General features: G+C 42.7%; 1 protein-coding gene across 1 annotated transcript in view; it reads left to right on the forward strand.

Annotated features, from left to right (window-relative positions):
• Positions 1-3601: 3601 nt before the first annotated feature.
• Positions 3602-27652, forward strand: part of ARHGAP18 (Rho GTPase activating protein 18) — a 70030-nt gene continuing 45979 nt past the window's right edge. The window contains exon 1 of the mRNA XM_087718502.1: positions 3602-3827. Coding sequence (XP_087574628.1) covers positions 3685-3827 — 143 coding nt within the window. The 5' untranslated portion in view covers positions 3602-3684. The remainder of the gene's footprint in view (positions 3828-27652) is intronic.

Consider the following 27652-nt stretch of genomic DNA (forward strand, 5'->3'; position numbering starts at 1 on the left):
TGGAATGCTTGGCTGTGGCCTGGGATTGGGGAGTGGCTGGCTGAGACTGCCCTGGGCCTTTATTTCAGCACCAGTACCAATACTGGTACCATAGCAGAGGAATGCTACCGTGTAAGGGGGCCAAAAGGGTTGTTTCCCACCCATCCTTTCCCTAGATGGGTGGGGAAAATAGATCGGTGAGGGGAATTCAAGAGGAACACGTTCAAGGTTGAGTCAGCCTTCTATGCTTCTGAGGTCAGTAAAATGAGGACCTAGATTGTTGGAGGCAATATGCTGACATTTGTAAACTGCTCAGATAGTGCTGTAAAGCGCTATGGGGCGATATATGTGTAAGCGCTATTGCTATTCCGAAGCAGAAAAAATGCTTATTGTTCTTGGTTCACAACTCTTCACAAATGTTAGAGAAACGAAAATGTTTTCAATTCACTTAATGACCTATCAACAAGTCCTGTGAATCTAGGATTTAGTGTTGAAAGGGAAAACCTATTTATGGAGTTATCAGCAAATGGGTTGGGTTGTGAAGCCTAAAAAGCCTTTTCCTTACCAATATGGTATCACAGCATGCCAGCATTTGAAGGCTTTTCCTGACTGAATTGATGTAAACCTAAATTGCCTACCACACATGAGATGTGGCCTTCATGGCCACAGGAGACCTAAGTCCAGCCCATTGTGAATTCCTTATTTACCACCAAATTGCTTTAATGGTTAATAGTTCAGATTTTTGTAGAGAGCTTAAACTTCCAATAAATCTTTATAGTCATTTGTCTGGATCTCCCTGGCGTTTGACATGATAATTGCTATGATAATTGCCTCAGTAGCAAGGTGTGGATTTTGTACTGATCACAGATAGTACTATTTTTCTATGTACAAATGACCAAGCTCTATTTCAATATGTTCAAGGTTTTTTTCTTTCTGCCTAGATATGGGATCAAACCACCTGGATTGCTGTGACAGATACAAATACCTTTACCTTGTGAACAGTTCTGGCTTTAAATATGCTTGCAGGTCAGTTTAAGCCCTTCAAAGCATCAAGGGCAGGTTATCTGAAGAAGCCTCACTTTCCAATGGTCTCGACATCAGGTGTGGCAGGAAGGTAATGTTCCAGCTCCTGTCAATTAGGAAATCCCATCTTGTTAGACTCAGTAATGAAATGACACCTGCCACTCAAGGTCAGTTTAATCTTGGACCTGCTACCCATTTGGAAAGCCCTTAAGATTTGTCTGCTTTTCTGTTTTGGAGGTTGAGAAATTAGGTGAACCAATAATACGATATTGATTTACTCCATTGCCATTTTATGTTCTTTTGTTCAGGATGCTTATTTTAATATTCTGTAGCGATATTCTATATGTTAGCCACCCAGAGTCATGTTTGCAAGATGAACAGCCCATACATCAATTTAAATAAATAATAGATTACATCTATAAGGCAGGAATGCTGACTTATTTATTTACTTCAAAGTCAGATGAAGTGGAAGAAGTTAAATCTTAACGCAGTGAATTTAGAGTTGAGGAATATTTTTTCTATATGAAGATGTTCAACCCGTCTTAGAAGGAATCATGTTTTTTTTTCTAAAAGATCAAATGTGAAATCAGCTTAACCAGTTGTTGGTGTGAGATGAAAACAGCTAGTCCTTGACTTACAGCTATGACTGTGACTGTTAGAAGTTAAATGCCACTGAAAAAGTGACATGACCATTTTTCACACTTATGACCATTGCAGCATCCCTGTGGTTAGATGATCAAAATTTAGATGCTTGGCAACTAACTTCTATTTATGATGGTTGCAGTGTCCTGGGGTCATATGATCACCTTTTGCAATCTTCCAACAAACTCACTCAATGGGAAAACTAGATTCACTTAACAACTGTGCTACTAACTTAACAACTGCAGTGATTCATTTAACAATGGTGACAAGAAAGGTCATAAAATGAGGCAAAGCTAATTTAACAGCTGTCTTGCTTAGCTGCATAAATTTTGGACTCAATTGTGGTGTAGGTTGAGGAATACTTGAAAGTACAGAAATTTTCTGAGAAACAGCAGAGGACCAATGTGATAACCAACTGCACAATTCATTCATCTTGCTCACATCTTGCTTAAAATAGGCACCATGTGGAAGACACAATAACTCTACAGTAAGAACAGTGCATGAGTACATGACCTCTAATGTTTACTTCATCTTTCCAATGGCAGATGTAATGAGAATAAGTTACAATATCTGTCCTTTAATATAGCGGTCCCTAACCTTTTGAGCACCAGAGGGCGATTTGGTGGTTTTGCACGCTGCCTGGATTCCACACGTGCACAGATGCTCACTTGTGCGGTTTGGTTCTTGGTGGGCCACAGACTGGTGCAGGTCCACCTACGGCCTGGGGGTGGGGGGTTGGGTACCCCTGCTTTAACAGATAAAGTTAGTGTGTGCCAACATAAAAGCTGTTTGTTCATAGATATGAGTTTATAAAGAAAATGGGCAAAAGTGGGTTTTTTTCCTGCAACTATCAGGGATTGATGATTTAAGCCAAGGGTCCCCAAACTTGGCAACTTTAAGACTTGTGGACTTCAATTGTTGCCTAGTTTGAAGACCTCTGAATTAAACAATGGAATTCTCAGTACGGCTGAAACCAAACTTGTATCCAGATAGAAAACTGCATTTCATACACAGTGGAGGATTGCAAAGATGGCCCTTAGGAATTTGTACCGAACCACCTCAGATAGACTGATTTCTGAAAATGTGTACCTGGGCTCATACTACAGCAGCCAAGCCACTGATGTAAGCCACAAATGCATCTCAAATGCATCTCAGCTACAAGTGATGTATGTGAGGACTGCTAAAGCGAATAAAATGAAGAATAACAGGAAAATATATGGAATGGTTTTGATATTAAAACAGGATAAATCTACAATTTTCCACTTTGTTTTCTCATTCTCATCTGCATAACACTGGATTGCTAGTCAGCACAAATCGGTAGGGCTGAGAGAAAAGAGAAGCTATATCTCACTGGAAAAAGAAGAAAATAAGCATAACATCAGGCTATAAATTTTCACCAGGAATGCTTCTCTTTCAATCTCAGTGAGTCATTTCTCTCTGTTTGAGAAGGATGTCTTGTGGAAAGCCTTCAAGGAAAGACTGAAACATGATCTTACATAGCAGAAGAAGAAGGAAGGAAGGAAAAGAAGGAAGGAAAAGAAAGAAGGGAGAGAGAGAGAAAGAAAAGAAAAAAGAAAGAAAAAGAAAGGAGAAGAAAAGATAGAAGAGAAGATAGACAGAGAGAAAGAAAAGAAGGAAAGAAGGCAGGAAAGAAAGATCTGCCTTCTGGGCTTCCTTTCTGAGTGCCTCGACAGAGGGAAATATGAATAAAAGATGATGTGCTGCGTTTTACCGTTGCGGCGGAAGATAACTTGGCTGAGCCGCCCTGCTCACCTGCTGAAATCCTTAAGTTACAGCGAGGCAAGCGCGGGCGGGGAGGTGGGGGGGGCGGTAGTGGAAGAGGGGCCGGGAGAATTCCCGCGAACGCTACTCGGTTGAATGGTGGAGGCTCATTGGAGGAAGGCAGCTAATCTCACTCCTCCCCTTTTCCCGGCCGAAGCGCCGGCCTTCGAGGGGAGGACCCGAGAGACCAGGAACTTGACGGAGCGCCTCTGTCTTTTTTCATGTCGGCGGCAGAGCCATTATGCTCTCGCTCCCATCATGAGCCACTGGTCTACTTCCCAAGGAGTCGTCCTAACAGCGTATCATCCCAGCAGCGGTAGCCGCCGACGCCGCTGCCTCGAGGACGCCCAAGAGGCGCCGGGAGCCGATGCCGAGGCAAATGCCGAGGCGTCCCCCTTAAGGTAAGAGTTGGCGCTCCCACGCGATCTCGCTTGAAAAGGGGAAGCCTGCTTAGCCGGGCGTCCGGGTGGCGCAAGACCCGAGCTCGCGTACCTGTTGACGTAGACGGGCTGCTGGGAGCCAGGTACGACGGACTTAGCCGCGGTGTGCCGTGAATCATATGACCAAAGTTTAAATGTCAGAAGAAAGCCTTGGAAGAGCAGCCTTGAGTGCTACTTCTGCTGCTGGACCCTGTGGCGAGCGTGCAACAAATGTGCGTTGGGAATAGCCTCTGTTGCTTACTAAATAATATTGCATGCAGAAGTAACTCGTAATCAAACACGCTAACTAAACCGTCTTCTCAGATGGTCTGCGGGCCATAATTTTTTTTTTTTTGGCACCGAAAGTGAGGCAGCCGAGGAAGCTTTGGGTTCGCATGTGTCCGCAACAGCCGTCTCAACACATTCTTTCTCTGTTCGATAGTTAACCCCCAGGTCCGCATGCTGAGTGTTTCCAGATGTATTTCCCCCACTTATATTTAAGTAATTCTACACCCCAGAAAATACTTTCCTTTAACCAAGGGGATTCAGTAATATAGTGGGTGAGCAAGTATTAGGCGTGTGTGCCAGTCTACTCTTGTTTCTCCCCACAGGAGGGAAAAAGCAATTTCCTAGATTACATTAAAATGCAATTTAGTTGTATCAAAAAGTTAAATAAGTGCAAGCTTTATTTTTTAAAAAAACCAATAGCTTGATGAATAGGCTGTCCTTTAAAATCCCTTTCACACAGATTTCAGAGGTGCAGTAGACTTTCCTGGTATGTGTACTTTGCTTCACACAGCCCCTCCCTCTGCCACCTTATTTTTCCATAATGATCTCAGTTTTTCCTTTCTACCTGTCTCTGAATTGATAGTGTATGAAAAATATTGATTGCATAAGTTTTGTTCAGAAAAAAAAAACCTTCCTTCAGAGACAAATAAATTAATCCAGTTGTTGCAAGACATTTGGGTTGAAAAAGGCTGGCATGATTTAAGTTTCACTGGAGTAATCAGGACTGGGATATAATCAATTCTGTTATGGAGAGGTGGTAGTTCTCTGCATAATATTGGCACTGTGCAATGTTCCGTATTTCTTTAAGCTTCAAAAAGATGGACTTGATGTGAAGTTGTTTATTCCAGTTTAGTTGTTACCTTTGAATGGTTCTTGTAGAAGAGCTAGAAATGTACAGCATCAGATCTGGATTGACAGATATGGTGGTCTGACTACAATTGACTTCAGAATTTCTGCCATATAACATTATGGACCTGACTCAATTTTACAATTATTTTTACAATGGTCATGAAGTGAATCACTAGAGCCGTTAAGCAAATCACATGATTATGAAAGAAATCCATTGTTCCAAATGGATGTTGTTTGCCAGAAATTGGCAAAGAAATGCTAGAAACTGGCAAAACATAGCAAAGTGCAGTCATGTGATTGTGTGACATTGCAAGCAGGCACTAGTCTAGAAAGCAGGAAACCATGAGTTCTAGTTCCACTTAGTCACAAATCAACTGGGTGCCTTCTCTTAGTCCCAGGAAGGAAGCAGTGCCAAACCACTTCTGAAAACACCTTGCCAAGAAAATTGCAGGGACTTTCCAGGCAGTCACCAGAAGTCAACAATGATTTGAAGACATCCAAAATATAATATGTATATATGGCTAGAATTGTATACCGTTAAAATTTTTAAAAGATATTTCTTACTTGAAGGTACTCCCATATCATTTCTTCATTTCTATGGCATAAACACTTCAATACACAAGCATATTTGAATTCTCTCAGTGAGTTCACTCTCTTTTATGTACTAAAAATAATGTGCATAGAGTCTGTACTGGTTTAAAACTAAAATAAAGGCTTTTTCAGTCATTTCAATGACTTCATCATTGGAATTGGAAGACATTTACTTCAAGGATACTAGGCTATAATGGAAAAAGTCTCAAAAATACTTAAATATTTTCATATTTTCTTTTACATTATAACTGCAGATGTATATTTGAGTGTCTCTAAAAATAAGTTGAGACATTAGCATGAATCTTTTCAATGCCTCAATAATTTTTCAGGAAATGAATTATTTCTTTGTGGTATGGCTTTTTTCTGGTATGTTCAACTTTTGGTTTGGAACCAGGATGGCAATATGAAGGAAATGACCGATGTACTTAATGAAATCAGCATTTGCATTGTTAAGGAGAAATTTAGACCTGAGCATCCGAAATTCACAAGCTTGCCAAAATGTAATATTCTTTAGGATAGGAAGGAAGTGAAGGATCCCAAATGTGCTCTTGAGTTGCTACATACTGTTTTCCAAGTTATCTTCCCACTCCAAATATAGATAATTGGCTTCCATCCCTGAAACTTGCGATAAACCTGTGAATAAGTTGTGAGTTCCATCTGTCTCTTCTTACAAACTTGACTTACAGCAAAGCAAGATGTCGCTTTGATATAAAAAGTTGATGAAGCTCGAACGCTATATAAATGTGAGGTAAATGCGAATTTGAAGAAAGTTTGTAGAACCTACTGTCTAAAGGGCATTCATGGGTCAGTGTTTTGAGGCATCCTTCTCTATTTGCTGTTGCTATTGTTACATTCAACCTGATTCAAAACATTTATGCAGCAGAAAATGAAAATAAGCCCGGAAAGCAAAAATATATCTGATGATAGCAGTTGCAAATTATAGACATATCCAAAGTTGAGCTCCAAAAATAAATGGTGGTATTGTGGTTTGATGTCCTGTGGAGTAGTGGAAGAGTTTAATATGATGTTGGTCCAAGAAAGAAGGGTGTGCTGCATACTTTGTCTTTTAATGGCAAGGAGTTGCCAGTTATTTGAATCTGAAAACCGTATAGATGTTTCCCCCCCCCCCCCCCCCCAAGAAAAAACAAAACATTAGAACTCATTTAGTAAAGGGCTTTTCAACCACAAATTTCTGCGTATCTTGCCTAGTTTGGTGAGACTAATGTTCATTCTTGTACATGGAACAATGCAAGTTCTTTACATTTCTTCAAGATAGACTTTTGTTTTGCAGTTGCCCTGTCCCAGACACAGGAAGTTATTATTGGTCTTGCCTCTGTTCCCTTCCTGTGTTTTTTCTTCAATTTTCCTGTCTCTTGTTCTTTCTGCAAAAAAATGGATAGAAAAATGGAAGCTGCACATTACCTGTTGATTGATAGTGCTAAGAGACAATCATTTGGAAGCATCACTGGTCTTGACAGAAAATAAACACAATTAGGTAGCCCATGACCCATTGATATTTCTTTACCAGCTTCTGCATTGACAATAATGCCAGAACTGCTAACATACTGCCTTCATTCAAAACGTATAGCATAATCAAACATCAGTGCAGGCAATGTTTATGACATGTTGTTTTATGTTATAACCTGTTTTATGATAATGTTATGTCATTAAATGTTTTACAAAAGTTGCCAAATTTCAATTTCCTGGGAAGCATGGATCCAGATTTTCAACCCATTCTATAATTTAGCACATTTGAGATATCTTGGTTCTAAATTTATCCTAATGAGGCACCATGTTGCCCAGTTAAAGGTCATGGGAACTAGAGTTTAGTAGTGTATATATTATATAATGGGAAAAATTAAAAACTTTCTCTTAATCCCCCCCACCCCTGAAAGTTACCATGCCTGTTCATCTTTCAGTAATGATCAGATAAGGAAGTAAAGAAGGGTATAATAAAAAAGTAATAGATATATAGCAAAAATAGAAACGATGAAGTTTTCATGCTGAAGGATTCTTAATAAGTCCTTTACAATTATAACAGGAATATTCTCTGACTAACTTTTGCCATTATTTTTATTGTTATGCTTAATGAATTTAATAATACATTATTTAGTTTAATTATGTTTAGATTTTATTATTTTAATTACTGTAGTTTATTAATGATGTTTTTAATTATTACATTACAAATTTTTAATGGTTAGTTGTAAATCACTTTGAATCGATTTGGGAGTATAGAAAGATAAATGTTGCTTAATGTGACATTGTGGGATACAAAATTGATTTAATTTTTCTAGTTAAAACCTTTAAATCTATTTTCTCTTTTCCTCTTTACCCCTCTGTCCTTCCTTTATTTAGCAGTTAACTTTAGATTGTAAGAATCTTGGACTGGGATCTGGCATCTTGTAATTTTAAAAATTTTATGCATGTGGGTGACATTATATAATAAAAGATACATAAAAGTGACAGTGAAATGGTCTAATGAATGGTTTTTCAAAGTGTATTCCATGGAACACTAGAGAGTCTGTGAGATACTAAAGGGTGGAAAATCCTCGTGTTCAAATATCTATTACTAGAACTTGCTTCCTTGTCAATAGTTTTTTTGCTTGAATGTGTCATAGATGGGACCTTAATTTCATGAGAAACATTCATTTTCTTGTTATAAATATGGCTGTAAGAGAAGAGCAGGCAGAGCTGGGGGACAGAGTTAAACGAGTCATCAGCCTAGAGTCATTATGTTCCCACAAATGTTCTAAGCCAACCCCTTTTGATTTATCACAGGCTAATTTAGTTGAGTAGGTTCTGGCATATAGATTCTTGGTTATTTTAATTACTTGTATTCTGTTCTATGTTCCCCTTTTCCCCTTTTGAGTTGTTTGCCGCCCTGAGTCCCTCCCGGAGAAGGGCGGCATACAAATAATAAAATTCAATTCAATTCAATATAGGCTTGAGCAATAACCTTCCGAATTGGGACTTAAAATATGGTCCTGATTCTTTGTGCCCGACAGTGGCAGCTATTATGTCTGCCCCAGCTTTTTTCCCAAAGAGGAGATACCAGGATGAGACCAAAGATCCAGGGCTCACATGAAAGTGGTGTGAAGACTAAAATAAAACCAGTCCATGGAACCTTTGGATTCAGTCTCTGATAAATGATGTAAAAGCCCCAAATAGTCCTACTGCTGCTAGTTGGAGGAATAAAGAGTTGAATGGCAGAGGACTTCCAGATTGTAGAGTTGGTCTCCCTAAGAGAAATGCTTTTCAAGGGATCAGAACCCTGATGAGTCATAATTGAACTTACGCAAGAATAATTCTGGTGCTTTATATCATAAGGCTGTGTTAGAGCCTAAGATTGTGCATTTCAGCCTGTTTAGCATTATATGAACCATTACATTTTTCTGGACTACATGAACCCTGATCACTTTTCTCTTTTATTTATTCATTTGATTTATATAACTGGCCACCTCACTTTGACATGAGATTTACAAAAAATAAAATAAAATACATAATGTCAAAAATAAAAAGAAAACACATGGCATCTGGGCAGATTCAGTATGATGTTTCTGGCTTTGGGATCCACAGACTGGTTTGAATATTGCTTTGTCTGTAGAAAGGGACACAGTGGCTCAGTGACTAAGATGCTGAGCTTAGTTCGGGGGTTTGAATCCCTAGCGCCGTGTAATGGCGTGAGCTTGTTACTTGTCCCATCTTCTGCCAACCTAGAAGTTCAAAAGCATGTAAAAATGCAAGTAGAAAAATAGGGACCACCTTTGGTGGGAAGGTAACAGCATTACATGCACCTTCGGCATTTAGTCATGCCGGCCACATCACCATGGGAACGTCCTCGGAGAGTCCTGGCTCTTTGGCTTTGAAGCAGAGATGAGCACTAGTGTCGGGAATAACTAGCACATATGTGCGAGGGGAACCTTTACCTTTTACCTTGTCTGTAGAATTTTTATAGGAAAGGTTGATTTGTTTAAAACCTTCATTTTCTGAATATTCATTTTGGATCCCTACACTCGCATGGGGAAGAAAAGCAACTAGGGAAAAGTTTGTACAATGATAGGATCATAGTATAATCTTTGAGAAGGAAGCCTCCCACCTCTCTCTCAGTGAAACTCACTTCTTAAGAAAGCTCATTGCAAAGCAGTATGATGGATTGTGGAGTGATATTTACTAAACAGGCTTTCCTAGGTCTTTTCTCTTAAAAAGAGTAGTATCAAAAGCTGTTGTTTCACATTACTGTTTGAAAATACCTAAATGTAATATAACTTTCGGCATTGAAAAGGGCAAACAATACTGATTAACATTGTTTTGGAATAGATGTTAGTGAATATGGGAAGCTATATATTTTAAAGACATTGTTTCCTCTTCTGAGAATCTTAAAATAGTTATCACCAAAAGAGTTCATTTGTTTCTTCCTGAAACAAAGCAAATCTGTTTCCTCTAAACAGTAATGACTTCCTAATCCTCAGGAAATAAGGTACATATTTTCAGAAGCATCTATGCTATGGCAGGAACACTGGTAATGTAAATAACTGGAAAATGCATTCAGTCACATTCAATCATAGTAGAGAGATTATATGGAACTATTAGAATCCCATGCTTGTATTATACAGAAGTGTGCAAGGAGATATGTGGGAAAATACCATTTTTATTCACTAAATTGATTGATGTGTGTAATTATTAAGTGATTGTCTACGAACAGATGTCTCCATCTATTAGCTTAAGGCACACAACTTCTCATAATTAGAGAGTAAATAATGCATGTTTCACATCAACCAGTATAAGAGTCCATATACACTATATTGCCAAAAGTATTCGCTCGCCCATCCAAATAATCAGAATCAGGTGTTCCAATCACTTCCATGGCCACAGGTGTATAAAATCAAGTACATGCAGACTGTTTTTACAAACATTTGTGAAAGAATGGGTTGCTCTCAGGAGCTCAGTGATTTCCAGGGTGTGATAGGAGTTCATATGCGAGTAAAGGCAGGTGAGCGAATACTTTTGGCAATATAGTGTATCTTTGCATGAAAGTCATGGAATATAAGTGTGTAACTTTATATACTGTATATACTCGAGTATAGGCCGACCCGAATATAAGCCGAGGCACCTAATTTTACCACAAAAAACTGGAAAAGTTATTGACTCGAGTATAAGCCTAGGGTGGGAAATGCAGCAGCTACCGATAAATTTCAAAAATAAAAATAGATACCAATAATGCCATTGCCCATTGAATAACATATACAGCCTGCCTGTGCCCATTAAATATACAGTAGCCATTGTAAAAATTTGCTCTGCATAACAAATTATTATCACACAATACCGGTGTATTCAATGAAATACTTCAGTCACCTCATGATGCTGATGTCCCGCTGTGATGATGATGTCCCGCCTCCTATGACACACAGCACAGTGATTCCTATCATTGGATCACTGTACCAGAGGAGGTGGGACATCGCTATGTGGCTGCTTGCCATAACAAGGAGGAGGTGGGACATCGTTGCAGAGCGGCAGGAGGGGGAGGAAGGGGAATCGTAAGATAGCCCTGCATTACATTAGAACATGAGGAGCGGGGATGGTGCGGTGCACGCTGCGCGGCAAACTGACACAGAGGGAGGGAAAACTCAGGGGCGCTGGGCCATTCATGAGCATCACCCAGCGGCATGGCCCCGCCCCTTTTTTCCCTCCATTTCGGGCAAATTTTTCACTGACTCGAGTATAAGCCGAGGCGGCTTTTTTCAGCTCAAAAAGTGGGCTGAAAAACTAGGCTTATACTTGAGTATATACAGTATTGGGTTTGGAGTTTAAACATTTTGACTTCTGAGAGCTACAAAGTGAGGTGGACAATTTGACTTCTTTCAACTGTGTGTGTATTTGTTTTAACAAAAAATAGGTATAGAGCTCACATGCTGTTCATGAGCTGAAGTTTGCTCACTTCCAGTGTATAGAGGAAATGTTTCTCCACATTTATTATGCAGTCTATACTTTTTCAGGAATAAAGAGATTTCCTGAATTAATTTGGCATAACAGCTTTGACCAGTTCTTGCATCCTTGACACCTAGTGAGGTTTTGGGTCTTAATATTAATATTAATATTCTGAGCTCAGCAATTAGTGCTTAGTTGTGCACATCTGGAACTAGTAAAACAAACCAAAGTTTATATATTCATGGTCTTGATCTGAATAATTAAAATATGTAGTTAATGACTGAAGATTGTATACTGTACCACATATGTGTATGAAAATTTTGATGTCTTTCCATTGTATACAAATATTTAACTATTAACATTATTTACAAAAATAGAAAAAAATGTACTATATAGTTGTAATTTTTGTTTGTAATTCTATAATTCCTTATAGAAACCATGTCAGAATTATAAATCTTAATCCTAAAGAAATATGGTGTGTCTAAACAAATCAGTTCACAGATCTGGTCTATGTTTTCAGGGAAGAGGTTTCTAATATAGAACACTAATACCTGAACTTGTACTGAAACTATTTGCAGAATTCCTGAAAGAAGTGTGACTAATGAGATTAGACTTTGTTTACCACATTTAATACAAGAGAAAGAGATCATTGCTTGTTTTCATTAACAATTTTTGATAGAAAAAGCACATCACGAATAATAACTTCATTCATGTCATTTGTTTTGGCTGATAAAGAAAGATGTAAGAGACGTACCAATGACAAGCTTCAAGAAAAATTTCATATGTAGATAGCAAACAAATCAAGAGAGTTTCTCTAATGGAGAAATCATGAAAAATATTCATTTTCTGAGTTATTTATCTTTCAATATAGGTATTATGTATATATGTATCTCTTCTTTTAACAGTGTTAAGGTATTCAGTAAATTTTAGGAATTCATAGATTTGAAATCAGGTATTCTATATCTCCCTTGATATCCATTTGCAGTAAGTCTTATTTAATCTTGTGTTCTTCAAAATATTTGACATTTTGAGAACAGCATTCCAACAGGACATCACATTGGGGAAGGGTTATGTTTAAATATGCTGGCAGAGCAATATCCTTTTATGAACAGTAATTACTATTTTTGAAATACTCAGACTGTAATCCAGAAAAAATTGATCATGTCCGAAATGATTGGATTTATTTTGCCCCTTGGGAAAATAGACATGCTGCAGCTGCACTTTTCCAGTGCCCCACATACACATACTTCAAAACCACAATTAATAGTCAAATGCTTTATTCTTAATTAATGCAATAATTTCTATTATTGGCCTATGTGGGTTTTTTTTTTTTGGGGAAGGATAGGGAAGAAATTGAGATCACATCCTTTAGAAGTAGAACATTTTACATTTATAGCAGTGGTGGGTTGCTATTGGCGTTACTACTGATTCGCTGAGCGTGCGCTAGGTGTTGATGTTTGAATGTAGATGGCTTTGCTACCTCTGTCTTGAAAACATGAACATATGTGTTTTCCATGTTTTACTAAGGGCTTGGGTGAAGATAAACCGTATGGAACCATTCCTCCAGATTTTCGAATGGTAGATGTGGCCAGGAGTTTTTATGATATTTATGCCAGTGTATCCGGCAATCAGCACACAACTCTCCTGAATTGATTTACTAAATTTTGCTGCCCAGGAAGGCTTTTGCTGCCCAGGAATACTGCTTGCTACTGGTATATAGTAAAATTTTCACTGATACAAAAGGGCTACGCACAAGGTGTTGAACATTAAAGTCTTAAATTAGATTTTAATTTGGGATACTTGAAGTTTGGCCATCCCCACAGTTGAATTAGCATATTTTCCACTTGACAATTCAACGTTACAGATTTTTTGGGCAACAGAAATGTATGTATGTAATCCTCGTTCATATTTTAGCCACATCTCAACCTTGACGTAGCATGTGATGCTGAACAGTTACGTTGTACTGTTCAGTTTTGTTTCTTTTATTTTTTGAAATCCTCTTCTAATTCTGGGTTTTATTGCATTAAATCTTAACCAATTATGACATTTCTATTGAATGTAATATTGTAATATTTTTTCATATATTCTGTGTAATATTTTAAAATTTACTTCTTTGGAGATTGCAGCATGGAAATTATTATTTAGTACAGTTACTCATTTACTGCACAATAAGCTTTCCCAGTTGCAATGTATGGCTGTGAAAGTTGAACCATAAGAAAGGCTGAGTGTCAAAGAATTGAGGCCTTTGAATTATGGGGCTGGAGAAGACTCCACCCTTGGACTGCAAGGTGATCAATCCAGTCAGTCCTAGAGGAGATCACCCCTGACTGCTCTTTAGAAGGCCAGATCCTGAAGAGGAAACTGAAATTATTTGGCCACTTAATGAGATGGACTGGAGAAGAACCTAATGTTGGGAAAGATTGAGGGCAAAAGAAGAACGGGACAACAGAGAATGAGGTGGCTGGCTGGAGTCACTTAAGCAGTAGGCGTGAGCTTAAATGGACTCCAGAGGATGGCAGAGGACAGGAAGGGCTGGAGGAATGTTGTCCATGAGGTCGTGATGGGTCTTCACGACTAACAACAACAAAACACATTGTGTCTGTTCTCCCCCTCCACTCAAGTTTAAGCCCTATTGTTTATTGATTTGTAATTCTAGTTCTAATAAAGTAATATCTCCCTTGAATCATTATCTACTCATGTTAACTTCATGAACATATCCCTATAGCAGTGATGGCGAACCTTTTTTGGCTCGTGTGCTAAAAGTGGGTGGAGCGCAGGGGGGTTGTGCTCTGGCATGCAATGCCCATAATGCTATGCACACAAACCCAGCGGGCATGTACTCTTGAGCAGCGCTCCAGTCCATTTTTTCCGTGCTTTTTTCATCCTCCCCAGGCTCCAGAGGCTTTATAGGACCCTTGGGAGGGTGAAAACAGCCTCCCTCACCCCCCTGGAGGCCCTCCGGAGGCTTCAGGAGCTTCCCTGAAGCCTCCAGAGTGCGAAAAACCGGCCCTAGTTTGGGAATGGACTTCCGGTTTGCTCGTAGGGTCGGTTTTAGCTCTCCAGAACCTTCAGGGGCCTTCTAGAGGCTTCCCTGAAGGCTCTGAAGGGCAAGAAACGACCCTACAAGAAGTCACTTCTGGTTTGCTCATCGAGTCGTGTTGTACACTCCAGAGCCTTCAGGGAAGCTGCCTGAAGGCTCCTGAATGCTATGGAGGGCTAAAACCGGCCCTACGAGCAAACCGGAAGTATGTTTCCAAACTTCCAGTTTTCCCGTAGGGCTGGTATTTCACGCTCCGGAGGGTGAAAAATGGCCTCAGAAGAAGGCCAAAGTCAGCTGGCCAACTCATGTGTGCGCTGGCCAGCTGACAGGGCAACGCCTCGCATGCCCTGACAAATGGTTCTGCGTGCCACCTATGGCAAGTGTGCCATTTATGGCCCTATAGTCTTCTAAACAACAGTACAGAAGTGTTTTGCCATGTCTTTCTATTTCTTAAACTTTCCAATTTATTCTGCAGGTGTTCTTACCAATCTTTTATCCAAGTAGACCAACCTTGCTTAGCTTTTTGAGGTCACAAAAAGTCAGATATGGATTAATATCCATTTTTCTTCCCCTCCCTTCAGTTGTTTCTTTAAAACCAGATGCCTTTAGGCAGAGACTGTACTATTGATCGTTATAAGTTACCGTGGGAGCATTTTTGAGTGAAATGCAGAATACAAATTGTTAGTGATTGCTATTGTTACCTTAGAGTCAGGGAATTACAAGGTCATAAAAAGGGAGTTTTATTGTTACCTTATAACCCCACTCTTTACATGCATATGCAGTGATGCTTTTAGTACTCACCTCTTCACCTTCGAAAGCTAGAACAGTTTTATCATCAGCTTCTGTTCAAGTGGATTTGTTCAGAAAATAAAAACAGTATTTTATTTCTTTAATAAAACATCAGTGTAAATGGATATGGTATTTGCCTATTAGGGTTTTTTTTTTTGCTACTAAAAGATACAATGTATATTTGCATATTCAACAGATCTGATTTGCAAGAAGAGATGCAAATTGGATGCCCACATAGTAGCAGATGCAAATTCATATATCATGCTTTCTACATAGTGCTTTTCTACAGTCTTTTCTGAGTGTGTGATCACAATTAGAGAGGGGAGGGAGGGAGGGGGGAGGGAGGGGGAGGGAGGGAGGGAGGGAGGGAGGGAGGGAGGGAGAGAGAGAGAGAGAGAGAGAGAGAGAGAGAGAGAGAGAGAGAGAGAAACTCTGTGAGATGATTTGTGACCATTTTTTTCTTGCCCAGCACTTATACTAAAACATATGGCTATTTTTCCCTTCAAGATTATTCCTTTGAGTAACTTTTAACAATTGCTTAAGGTAGTGCAAAATACCTTAGTATCCACAAGAGCATTAATTATGAATTATCTCAGTGCATAGGGTACCTTTGGACTGGTAATTTTTTTCCCCGAGCATACAACTCAATTAGTTTCCGGTAGACTCAGCATTGATCTTTTATCAGCTTCATATAAATGGGAGTGTTTATGCACTTTGCTTTTCAGTATGATATTTTAGGAATGTTTATGACATGCTGTAATAAACATTCTAGTTTTATCTAGCAAATGCTGTAGCTGTAGAAACTTAATTTGTAAGTGGTATTAAATTTGGCATACTGGTAGTGAAAGGGTTTCATGAGCTGCAAACAACACACAATTATTAATTTAAATACAGGGATCCTTTAAAGACCTTCAAGTAAAAAAGGAGAAAAGTGACATAATTATATCAAGCTTGGGATCTCTGTAAATGCTATATTAGTTAATCTTAGAAATATGCAAAAATTGCTGACAAGAATTTTGGAAAAGGAGAAGAAAGCTAGTATACAAATAAAAAGGCATTTGTGAAAAGATTCTTCATTCAAATGGTTTCTGAGTATGATATATTTGATTATACTTTCTGATTCTAAATTGATAACTGGATGATTTTATCTCTTGAGTGTAATCCAGCTATGATCTTTAACCCAGAAACAATTCAAGGGGTATGAGGAAGAAGTAAATATAGAAGTATTTGTAAAAGTTTCTATTCATTTTAGCTTTCAGTTTTATAAACTCTAGGATTGCTAGTTCATTTAATTATGTTTAGGAAGCCTCTGAGTTCAAATTTTACAAGTCTAGTCAAGGTGGCTGATAAGATAAAAACAATGAATGTGATAATAATGTTATAATAGCAGCCAGTACTAACGTTAATTCCGATAACAAATTCAAAAACATGAACCCAATCCACAATTCGCTTCTTCCACAAGCCACCATCTCTACTTCTACTTCCTTGCAAGTGATGAATCCATTCCTGAGTGAGAAGCGAAACTCTATATAAAACCAATTTTATTGCTTTTTCTGCTCCCATCATCTCCATCTTATCTAGGTTTCATTTTGTCTCACTATATTCACCATCTGCCTTCAAACAAGGGTTGAAGAGTTCCCCAGTTTCTAGTTCCTTAATAGCAACAGAGGGCAACCACATAACCACATAGTTGGCTATGTGTAGAATTTGAAGAAGGTGCTTCACAAAATACGCAGTATTTTGTACATATGCACTATACAGTATATGTATAACTCCACATTGTGTTAAAGAAACTACATTCTTCAAAAAACTTGCTATAGGTACTTTGAAGGCTTTCCTTAGTTGTCTCCGTATGCACATATTGCAAAAATAGCAATAGCACTTAGACTTACCGTACATACTTATATTCTTGTATGCTTTATAACACTCTTACGTGTTTGCAAAGTCAGCATATTGCCTCCAACAATCTGGATCCTCATTTTACCAACCTCAGAAAAATAGAAGGCTGGTTCAACCTTGAGTCCTGTAAGGTTCGTACTCCAAACTGTGGTCAGAGTTAACTTGCAATACTGCATTCTAACCACTAGGCAATCAGGGACCCCAATGCTTCAATAGTGGTCCCACTGCATCAAAAGATTCTTCAGTAGTGATCCCACTGTGTTTTGTATCTTTTTAAATGGACATTTTGTGCAACTTTGCCATGTAAAATTTGTATATGAGAGACATTTTATCCCATGATACTATTCAGTGTATCAAATATTCAGTTTTCTGGTCATAGCTTCTTTTGAGGCTTTTAAATCCTGTTTCCCCTTTTTATATATTTCAAATGACTAGGCACCTCCTGCCTATCTGATGGAAGAAATACTTGTATATCTTCAGCAGTTAACTTGCCTCTCTTTGAAATACACTTGGAAGGATGATGCGGTGTACCCACTGCCTGATTGCCAGATGCGCCATTGAGGGCTGTGAATGTCCAATTGGCTCTCAGAGAACTCATCACTTTGACTGCAGTTGGTTATTATTGTGACGATCCATAGAAAACGTTTAAGCAAAGCTACTGAAAACAGTCCATTGTTGCTATTATTATAATAACTTGGCAGGCCAGTCCAGAATGTATGTCCAGAAGCTTCTACCATAAAAAGCCAAGGAAGAAATGTGAAAGGATAGACCAGAAAATATATCTTGCCCTTTATATCTTAATTTGGTACTTGAGAGGTGGGGGATGGAGTGTAGCAGTGTCATCAACATCAATTTCATATCTGTATTCTACTCAGTGGTAGGATTCAAATAATTTAACAACCGGTTCTCTGCTCTAATGATTTCTTCCAACAAGCAGTTCACCAAACTGCTCAGAAAGTTAACAGCTGGTTCTCCAGAAGTTGTGAGAACTGGCTGAATCCCACCACTGATTCTACTTAATGTACACTTATGTAAATGTGTGTACGCATTACCAAGCTTAGCTTTCTGCACTGAAACCATTTGAATAAAAAATATCCACACAAAGATGTAGACATATTATACTCTCCCGCAGTGTGCAGAGAAGGACCTTTCAGGTAAGACCAATGGTCAATCACTATAAAATAAATAAAGCAGTGTCCCCTTTGTTAATGTAATACACTTGTTTTGCATTTTGCATTTGCACAAATGAGAGTTATGCCATGATGCATGTGTCAAAACCGATAAAACCTCCCTTTGCTAACAGATCTCTAAGTAGATCATTACAAGTATGTAATGAACAAAGTACATTCTGTCACTTTATTGGACTAGCTATTAATTGAGATAGGTCCTTGACTGACCTTGCCATAAAATCCTTGGCAGTGTTTGAAGGGGTTTTCTTTGAACAAAAATTATTGTAGCATATAAATGGCTGAGCTTTTGTCTCAAAAAGTAGAGAGACAAAAACATGATATTTATAATTGCAGCATACCTTCTAAATATAAGGATCTTCTAAGGAGTACAAAAGATTGATTTAGCTTAGACATGAAGATATTTAGGACATTGGAGTACAGAGGATGTTCCATTTCTTCAAAGAACTGTACACATGGTTCCTAATTCAGATTAGGACTGTGAGCAAAGAGGAGGAAGATCTGATTCAGACTGAGTTTTATGTAATGCATTGGCTGTTTCTGAAACTCTGCACTTGGAGCTTAAGGTTACTCACACATTGTGCTGTTAAGTGTCAGGTTATTGGAGGTAAATGAATAGTGTTCTATGGATTTGAATGGTAAGTGAAAAATATCAGTTGAGGTTCCAACTGGAAGTGAAGGAATTAACAGAGAGTGAGAAATGCAAATACCTTTTGCCTGTTCAGAATTATTTTACAGGACAGGAAATCTGGACAACTATTTTGGGAGTTGTAACATATATCCTGATAAAAGGATGTTGCTTTGGTCAAAAGAGCAGCTGCATGCTCTGTCAGTATCTGAGTCATCCTCAAATGCATGTTCATTTATAGCAACAATATTATGAGGAAACTAAAATACAGAACTGTGGGGATTAAAAACTGTATGAGTATGTCATCGTTTAAAGACTTGTGACTTAAAGTACTTGTTTTTTCCCCTAAACATGAATTAGGTTTCTCTGCAACACTCTTTCTAAAGTCATAACATTGTTTTTTTGTCTTGAAGCCAATGGCCTGGTAGAAAACAAACTATTTTCAATCACTATTTTCAATGATTATATTCTGTGTGATCAGGGATTGCCTCTAAATAGTGAAGATTTTGTTTTGTCTCAGTATCCATTATATTTTTAATGTTATATTTATGCCCCAAAATATTATCTCATTGCCTTTAAGTCTCAAGAATTTTTCTGAAGGAAAATGATGTTTCTTGAGCAATAGTTACTACATTCATCTGCACAAGACGTGGAAAACCTTTTTTCAATGTTTTGTCATTCACTTTTATATGCCCTGTCTCAGTAGTATTACAGTACTTGGTTCAAACCTCTAAGGTAAACTGATGTTTGCAAAACATTTCTAATTAGTCTATTTGTAGGTGAATCTCCAAGGAAGGTTGGGTATCTTTTTTGTCCTGACACTTAACTAAATAATGCTTGCTAAAGAAAGTTGTTGCCATGTCATAAAAGATTCTTTAAAGCATAATAAAACAGAGTTGAGAGGAACTTTGGTCTTCTAATCCAATGCCCTGCACAAGCGGAAACTCAATACCATTTCAAACAAATGATTGTCTATTCTCTTCTTAAATGAGCCGTGATGGCACAGTGGTTAGAATACAGTACTAGTGCAGGCTAATTCTGCTGACGGCCAGGATATTGATTCTCACTGGCTCAAGGTTGGGACAGCTTTCCATCCTTTCGGTCGGTAAAATGAGGACCCAGATTGTTGGGGGCAATATGCTGACTCTGTAAACCGCTTAGAGACAGCTGTAAAGTACTGTGAAGTGGTATATAAGTCTAAGTGCTGTTGCTGTTGCTAAAAACCTGCAGTGTTGGAGCACCCATAACTTCTGGAAGCAAGTTGTTCCACTGATAAATTGTTCTGTCAGCAAATTTCTCCTTATTTCTAAGTTAGTTCTCTCCTTGTTAAGTTGCCATCCTTTACTTCTTCTCCTGCCCTCAGGTGCTTTGCAGAATAAGTTAACCCCCATTTCTATGTGACATAACATTCTCTGTATATTAAGTATATATACTTGTAGTATACGGTATAGTAGAGTATGGTACAGTATAGTAGAGTACAATAGAGTATAGTGTAGTGTGTTAGTATAGTATAGTATAGTATAGTATAGTATAGTATAGTATAGTATAGTATAGTATAGTATAGTATAGTATAGTATGTATAGTATATACCGTATTTTCACGACTATAAGCCGCACTGAAAATCCTAAAATTTGATCAAAAACCGGCAGTGCGGCTTATAACCCGGTGCGCTTTATATGTGAAAAAAGATCGAAAATCTCTCCCTCCCGACGCTCAAACTTGAAGCTCGCAAGCATGCACACGTCCCTCGGGTCTCTCCCTTCAACCTCGCTACTTTCTCAGTCGGAGACCGGGGGGCGAGCAGAGAGCCACCCAGCTCCCAGACCCTATAGACTGGGCTGTTCCGTCACCCCCGCCGCCGCAAGAAGGGACGGCAGACCGGCGCAGCCCTTCAGGATTTGCCGGTGCCGAGCACCCCATCCGCCCCGGCAGTCGCCCTGCCTAACTCCGCTCCGCGCCCCAGCCGGCTCTGCGCTGCCGGTCAAGGGCGCGCGGGTGGCCGGTGCGGCGCCGGTCTTCCCAGCACACCACGCCGGCCGGGCAAGAGCCGGGAGAGCAGCGGAGCCCGAAGCCTCCCGCGCCAGAAACGTCCCGCTAGCCGACGCCTGCCACGTGCGCCCACCCGCCCACCTCAGGGACCGCAACCCGGGCGCCCTGCCCGCCCCCGTCCCCCCCGCCTGGCTCACTGATGCGGATGACATGGGGCATGCCGCGGCAGGCGTGCAGCCAGAGGACTCCGAGCAGGGCGGCGGCGGCGGCAGCGGAGGCGCAGGAGCAGGCCAGCGGCGGGCGCGGGGCATGGCAGTAGGTCAGCATCCTGGGCGGGCGGGCGGCGGGCAAGGTGCAGGAGGCGGAGAGGACAGAGCGACCGGAGCGCTGCCGCCGCCCGGTTCGGCTTCCCTGGCCGCGGCGCCCCAGGCCCCCGCGCTGGCGATCTCCCGGGGTGGCGAGGCTGCGCGGGGCTGCTCAGCGGAGGAAGGCGGCCGCCTGGAGGGAGAGGCTCGGCCGAAAGGTGCCGGGGCTGGAGCCGCAGAGCCAGGCATGCCTTCCGCCCGGGAAGTCCTGCCCCTTCATCCCCGAAGGCCGGCGCGCGGTGAGGGGGGCCGGCGTGGGGACGAAAGTACTTTGCACATGCTCCACGGTCGCCGCGCTCTCCGTCCCAGCCTTCGGCGGGCTGCCTCCCGAAGAAGCCGCCGGAGCGTCCCAAGCCAGAAAATGCCCCAACTCGGGCAGACGGAGTTCCAGTTGCAACCTGCGCACGTGATTCGATGAGGAACCAAGGGGAGCCGGGTCTCTGAGCGCGGCTTATAACCCGGTGCGCTTTATATGTGGAAAAAGTTTGAAAAATTAACGTTAATTGATACTGCGGCTTTTAATCCGGTGCGGCTTTTGGTCGTGAAAATACGGTAGTAGTGATGGCTAACCTTTTTTGGCTCACGTAGCAAAAATGGAGGGAGCGCAGGTGGGTCATGTGCGGGCATGCCACACCCATAATGCTATGCACACAATCCCAGCAAGCATGCACGCGCTCCCCCCTGGGCTCATGAACATGCGACCAGCACCCCCCCTGCTTTTGGTGCACTTTTTTGTCCTCCCCAGGCTCCAGAGGCTTTATAGGAGCCTGAGGAGAGTGAAAACAGCCTCCTCGCCCCCCCTGGAGGCCCTCCGGAGGCTTCAGGAGCTTCCCTGAAGCCTCCGGAACACAAAAAACCCACCCTGTGGGCAAACCAGAAGTTCAGGAACAGACGTCTAGTTTGTTGATAGGGCCATTTTTGCCGTCCCGAGCTTTCAGGAGGCTTCCCTGAAGGCTCAGGAGGGCAAAAAACAGCCCTACGAGCAAACAGGAAGTCACTTCCAGGTTGGTCATAGGGATGTTTTTGGCTTCCAGAGGGCTCCTGAAGAGAAAAATGACCCTACGGACAAACCGGAAGTCTGTTCCCAAAGTTCCAGTTTGCACGTAGGGCCGGTTTTTCGCGCTCCGGAGGCTTCAAGGAAGCCTCTGGAGAGCTAAAACAGCCTCAAAAGAAGGCTGAAGTCAGCTGGCCAGCGCGCACATGTGCACTGGAGTTGACAGGGCAACACCTTGCGTGCCCTAACAAATGGCTCCGCATGCCCCCTGTGGCAAGCAGATTCGCCATCACAAGTGTATAGTGTAGTGTAGTGGCTATAAAGTAGTCTTCATAGAACAGGGGCCCATCAGTTGACGGCCAGGTTGTTTGGACACCCTCACACAAACCTTGTAAACAGATCCTTGAAACCTCAGACTTATTATGAAAGACCAAAATTGTTACATTATTCAGAGCATCATCATGCTTAAAGATCAAAGAGATAAAATGTAGCTTCTGCCCTATCTCACTGCCTACATGACAGTTCAAAAATAAGCACAGCTATTAGCCCAACCCCCATGTTTTAAAAGTTGTTTATAACTATAACAGTTTGTTGTTTTCCGGTGAAGTAGAGGGAGGGATCACGGCAGGGTTTTATCACAGCCTGATTGGTCCGTTAGACTAAGAGAAAACTTCTTAGCCTTCTGCTATCCCATTGGCTCCCAGTTTCCTCTCAGTCTTTCTGGTCCTAGGACTGTTGAATTGGCTCTCTAGGTAGGAAACCTTTAAAAGTGACAAAATTTCTATAATCTTTTACCTAATTCGAGTTATTTGCTATTCTAAATTACCGTATTTTCACGACCATAAGCCGCACCGTATTATAAGCCGCAGTATCAGTTAATGTTAATTTTTCAATCTTTTTTCACATATAAAGCGCACCGGGTTATAAGCTGCGCTCAGAGACCCGGCTCCCCTTGGTTCCTCATCGAATCACGTGCGCAGGTTGCAACTGGAACTCCGTCTGCCTGAGTTGGGGCATTTTCTGGCTTCTTCGGGAGGCTTCGGCGAAGGCTGGGACAGAGAGCGCGGCGACCGTGGAGCATGTGCAAAGTACTTTCGCCCCCACGCCGGCCCCCCTCACCGCGCGCCGGCCTTTGGGGATGAAGGGGCAGGACTTCCCAGGCGGAAGGCATGCCTGGCTCTGCGGCTCCAGCCCCGGCACCTTTCGGCCGAGCCTCTCCCGCCAGGCGGCCGCCTTCCTCCGCTGAGCGGCCCCGCGCAGCCTCGCCACCCCGGGAGATTGCCAGCGCGGGGGCCTGGGGTGCCGCGGCCAGGGAAGCCGAACCGGGCGGCGGCGGCGCTCCGGTCGCTCTGTCCTCTCCGCCTCCCGCGCCTTGCCTGCCGCCCGCCCGCCCAGGATGCTGACCTACTGCCATGCCCCGCACCCGCCGCTGGCCCGCTCCTGCGCCTCCGCTGCTGCCGCCGCCGCCCTGCTCGGAGTCCTCTGGCTGCACGCCTGCCGCGGCATGCCCCATGTCATCTGCATTGGTGAGCCAGGCGGGGGGGGACGGGGGCGGGCAGGGCGCCTGGGTTGCGGTCCCCGAGGCGGGCGGGTGGGCGCACGTGGCAGGCTAGCGGGACGTTTCTGGCGTGGGAGGCTTCGGGCTCCGCTGCTCTCCCGGCTCTTGCCCGGCCGGCGTGGTGTGCTGGGAAGACGGGCGCCGCATCGGCCACCCGCGCGCCCTTGACCGGCAGTGCAGAGCCGGCTGGGGCGCGGAGCGGAGTTAGGCAGGGCGACTGCCGGGGCGGATGGGGTGCTCGGCGCCGGCAAATCCTGAAGGGCTGCGCCGGTCTGCCGTCCCTTCTTGCGGCGGCGGGGGTGACGGAACAGCCCAGTTTATAGGGGCTGGGAGCTGGGTGGCTCTCTGCTCGCCCCCCGGTCTCCGACTCAGAAAGTAGCGAGGTTGAAGGGAGAGACCCGAGGGACGTGTGCATGCTTGCGAGCTTCAAGTTTGAGCTTGGGAGGGAGAGATTTTCAATCTTTTTTCACATATAAAGCGCACCGGGCTATAAGCTGCACTGCCGGTTTTTGATCAAATTTTAGGATTTTCAGTGCGGCTTATAGTCGTGAAAATACGGTACCTAAATTTCGGCTGCACCCAAAACGGACAGTTCTCACTGCCCTAAAACGGTGGGGAAGGCCTGTAGGGCAATCTTCCTTCCTCCCTGTGGGCCAGGTGCCCTGTGCCGGTCTCCAGGGCCATTTCGGGGGTGACGGGTGCCAACAGCAGCCACGGAGCTGCTTATTTCATGGGCGGCTTGTACTGAGGCTTTTCAGCGCCAAAAGAGCGAGGAGGTGCTGAGTGCATTGTGCGTGCCAGTCAAGCCCCGCTGTGGCCTTCAAGACTCTCCCGCGCTGCAGGCTCCCTCTGCGACCCAATAATTTAGATGGAGGTGCTGAGACTGTCGCCAGCATCTCGTGCTGACAGGCAGCGATGAAATGGGGTGTTTTGCTTCTACTGAGGAGCTCCAGCAGCCATTTTGCGACTGCCAATTGGACAGGCCCAGACGCTCACCCGCAGCTTCCCCACGCAGCGTCGGCCAAGCCTCACAGATCAAGATCCACAGCGTGTTCGACCTCGGGCTACAGTGAAAGCCCTCTGTAGGCTGTTTCCAGGCCCGATCGGCTGGCAAGACCCCCTGAACTGACTTCTTCAGGACAGTCACCCTTGGAACAACCCTACAGGATGTGGGAGTGCCCTAAAATGGCGGCCAGGGCCGACTCTCTGCAGGCTGAGGCCACCCTACCCCCCCGAGGGCAAGGAAAGCCTTCCAGATCAACCCAGGTCCTACAAAGTTGGCAGATGGACAATAAGGCAAAATGGAACCTAGCTACCGCACCATACCCGGGCCCGAACCTCTTTGCGGGGGCTCTGGACCTGATATTGGTAGAGAACAAGATGAAGAAGAAGGTGCTACCTTCTATGACCAAGAAGCCAGAGTCCCACCCCCATCCCTACTGCAGGCCATCGTTTAGGGGCTCAGACCATGATAATCAGGCCAGATACCAGCTCTTCAGTTAGGACAGGCAGTTCCAGCAGTCCACGTATCAGGACCGCAGCAGGTATCAGCCACAGTCTAAGTGGCCTTTTTTGGGGGGGGGGGGTCATCCCTTCCGCAGGGGGAAATGACTGGAACCCGAATCACCCCATAGGCAGCTGCCTCGCTCTGTATGCAGATCAGTGGGACAGGTTCACCACAGATGCCTGGGTCAGGGCCACGGTTCGCCATGGCCTGAGACTGGAATTCCTCTCCACTCCTCTGAACCTCTTTCGAATCTTCCCTCCATCCAGGAACCCAGAGCGCCACCACCTGATGGATCTTGCTGTAGACCACCTCCTCGAGATCAGAGCGGTGGAAGAGGTTCCTCCTCGGGAACGCGGACAAGGTCACTATTTGTACCTGTTTGTGGTCCCCAAGAGCTTGCTGGGTTGGAGAGCCATTCTGGACCTTAAACGTCTGAACCAGTACCTGGTCTACAGACGGTTCAAAATGTCATCTTTAAAGACCATTCTCCAGGGCATCTGCCGGGGGGATTTTCTGGCCTCCATGGATCTGACGGAGGCCTACTTACATATTCCGATACTACTGGCACACTGGAAATACCTGCGATTCTCCCACGGAGAATGCCACTTCCAGTACCGAGTGCTCCCGTTCGGCTTGGCTTCGGCCCCGTACCTTCACGAAGGTCCTGGCAGCATTGGCGGCTCACCTACGCTCGAAACAGGTGAGACTTCAATGCTACCTCAACAACGTGTTGGTTCAGGCAGGTTCCCTCAATCAGGCAACACGCAGTCTCCAAATCACCATCCGCTGTCTCCAGTCCCTGGGGTTCTCTGTAAATTTTCCCAAAAGCCATCTGTCCCCTTCCACTCAAATTCTTCATCTGGAGACAATTATAAACGCAGAGTCAGGAATAGCGCAGCTCTCCCCAGAACGTCTGTCCAGTCTTTGCCAACTAGTAGTCTCGGTCCGCAGAAGGCGGTCCATTTCCATCCTGACCTTGTCTCAGCTACTTGGCAAGATGGTATCCTGCATTATATCCTCCGATGTTACCTTAACAGTTCCTAGGTCCTTGGTTAGGACTTGAGCTGTTGAGCTACCAACCAGTGCCAAAGACTGTGAATCTCACCAAAGAATATCATCATCATCATCATCATCATCATCATCATCATCATCATCATCATCATCATCATCATCGAAGTAAACAACAAAAATCTACTGAAGGCCCAACAGACGAAACAAGAATACAGAAAAGATGTGATAAAATCAAGAATGGAGAGTTGGCAGAACAAAGCACTGCATGGCCAATTTCTGGAAAAAATAAAAGATAAAGTGGACAGTGAACAAACTTGGTTATGGTTAACAACAGGTACATTAAAGAAAGAAACAGAGTCACTAAATCCTGGCTGCGCAAGAACAAGCTATCCGCACAAATGCCATTAAATCCTCTGATGATGCCAAATGCAGACTTTGCGAAGAAGCTGATGAAACTGTTGATCACATACTCAGCTGCTGTAAAAAAATCACGCAGACTGATTATAAATTGCGGCACAATTCAGTAGCACAAATGATCCATTGGAATTTATGCAAAAATTATAATATTAAAACAACAACAAACTGGTGGGAACATCAGCCTAAAAAAGTCACCGAAAATCAGATGGTCAAGATCTTGTGGGATTTCCGTATACAAACGGACAAAATACTGGCGCATAATACAGCAGACATCACACTGGTTGAGAAAAATAAGGTCACAATCATAGACATCGCAATATCAGGTGATAGCACGGTCGCCGAGAAGGAACATGAAAAAAATAGCAAAATACCAGGACTTAAAAATTGAAATTCAACCACTATGGCACAAACCAGCAGTGGTAATTCCAGTGGTAATTAGCACACTGGGTGCTATTCCAAAAGCACTGGAATTACATTTGAAACAGTTAAAAATTGACAAAATCACCATCAGTCAAATGCAAAAAGCCGCACTGCTTGGATCTGCACGCATATTACAAAAATACGTTACGACGTCCCAGGCCACTGGGTGGGGCCCGACTACTAACCAATGCCAAATCCGGCGAAACAACTGGCCGCTGTGATACAATTAATAATAATAATAATAATAATAATAATAATAATAATAATAATAATAGCAATAAGAGGGGGAGTAAAGAAGATAAGGATAAATAATGAAGCTACAGCTATACTACATGGATAAATACACATAG

The sequence above is a fragment of the Thamnophis sirtalis genome, unplaced genomic scaffold (assembly GCF_051295495.1).
Source record: "Thamnophis sirtalis isolate CommonGarterSnake01/CBP01778 unplaced genomic scaffold, rThaSir2_p1.2 scaffold_6, whole genome shotgun sequence".
Classification (NCBI taxonomy): domain Eukaryota; kingdom Metazoa; phylum Chordata; class Lepidosauria; order Squamata; family Natricidae; genus Thamnophis; species Thamnophis sirtalis.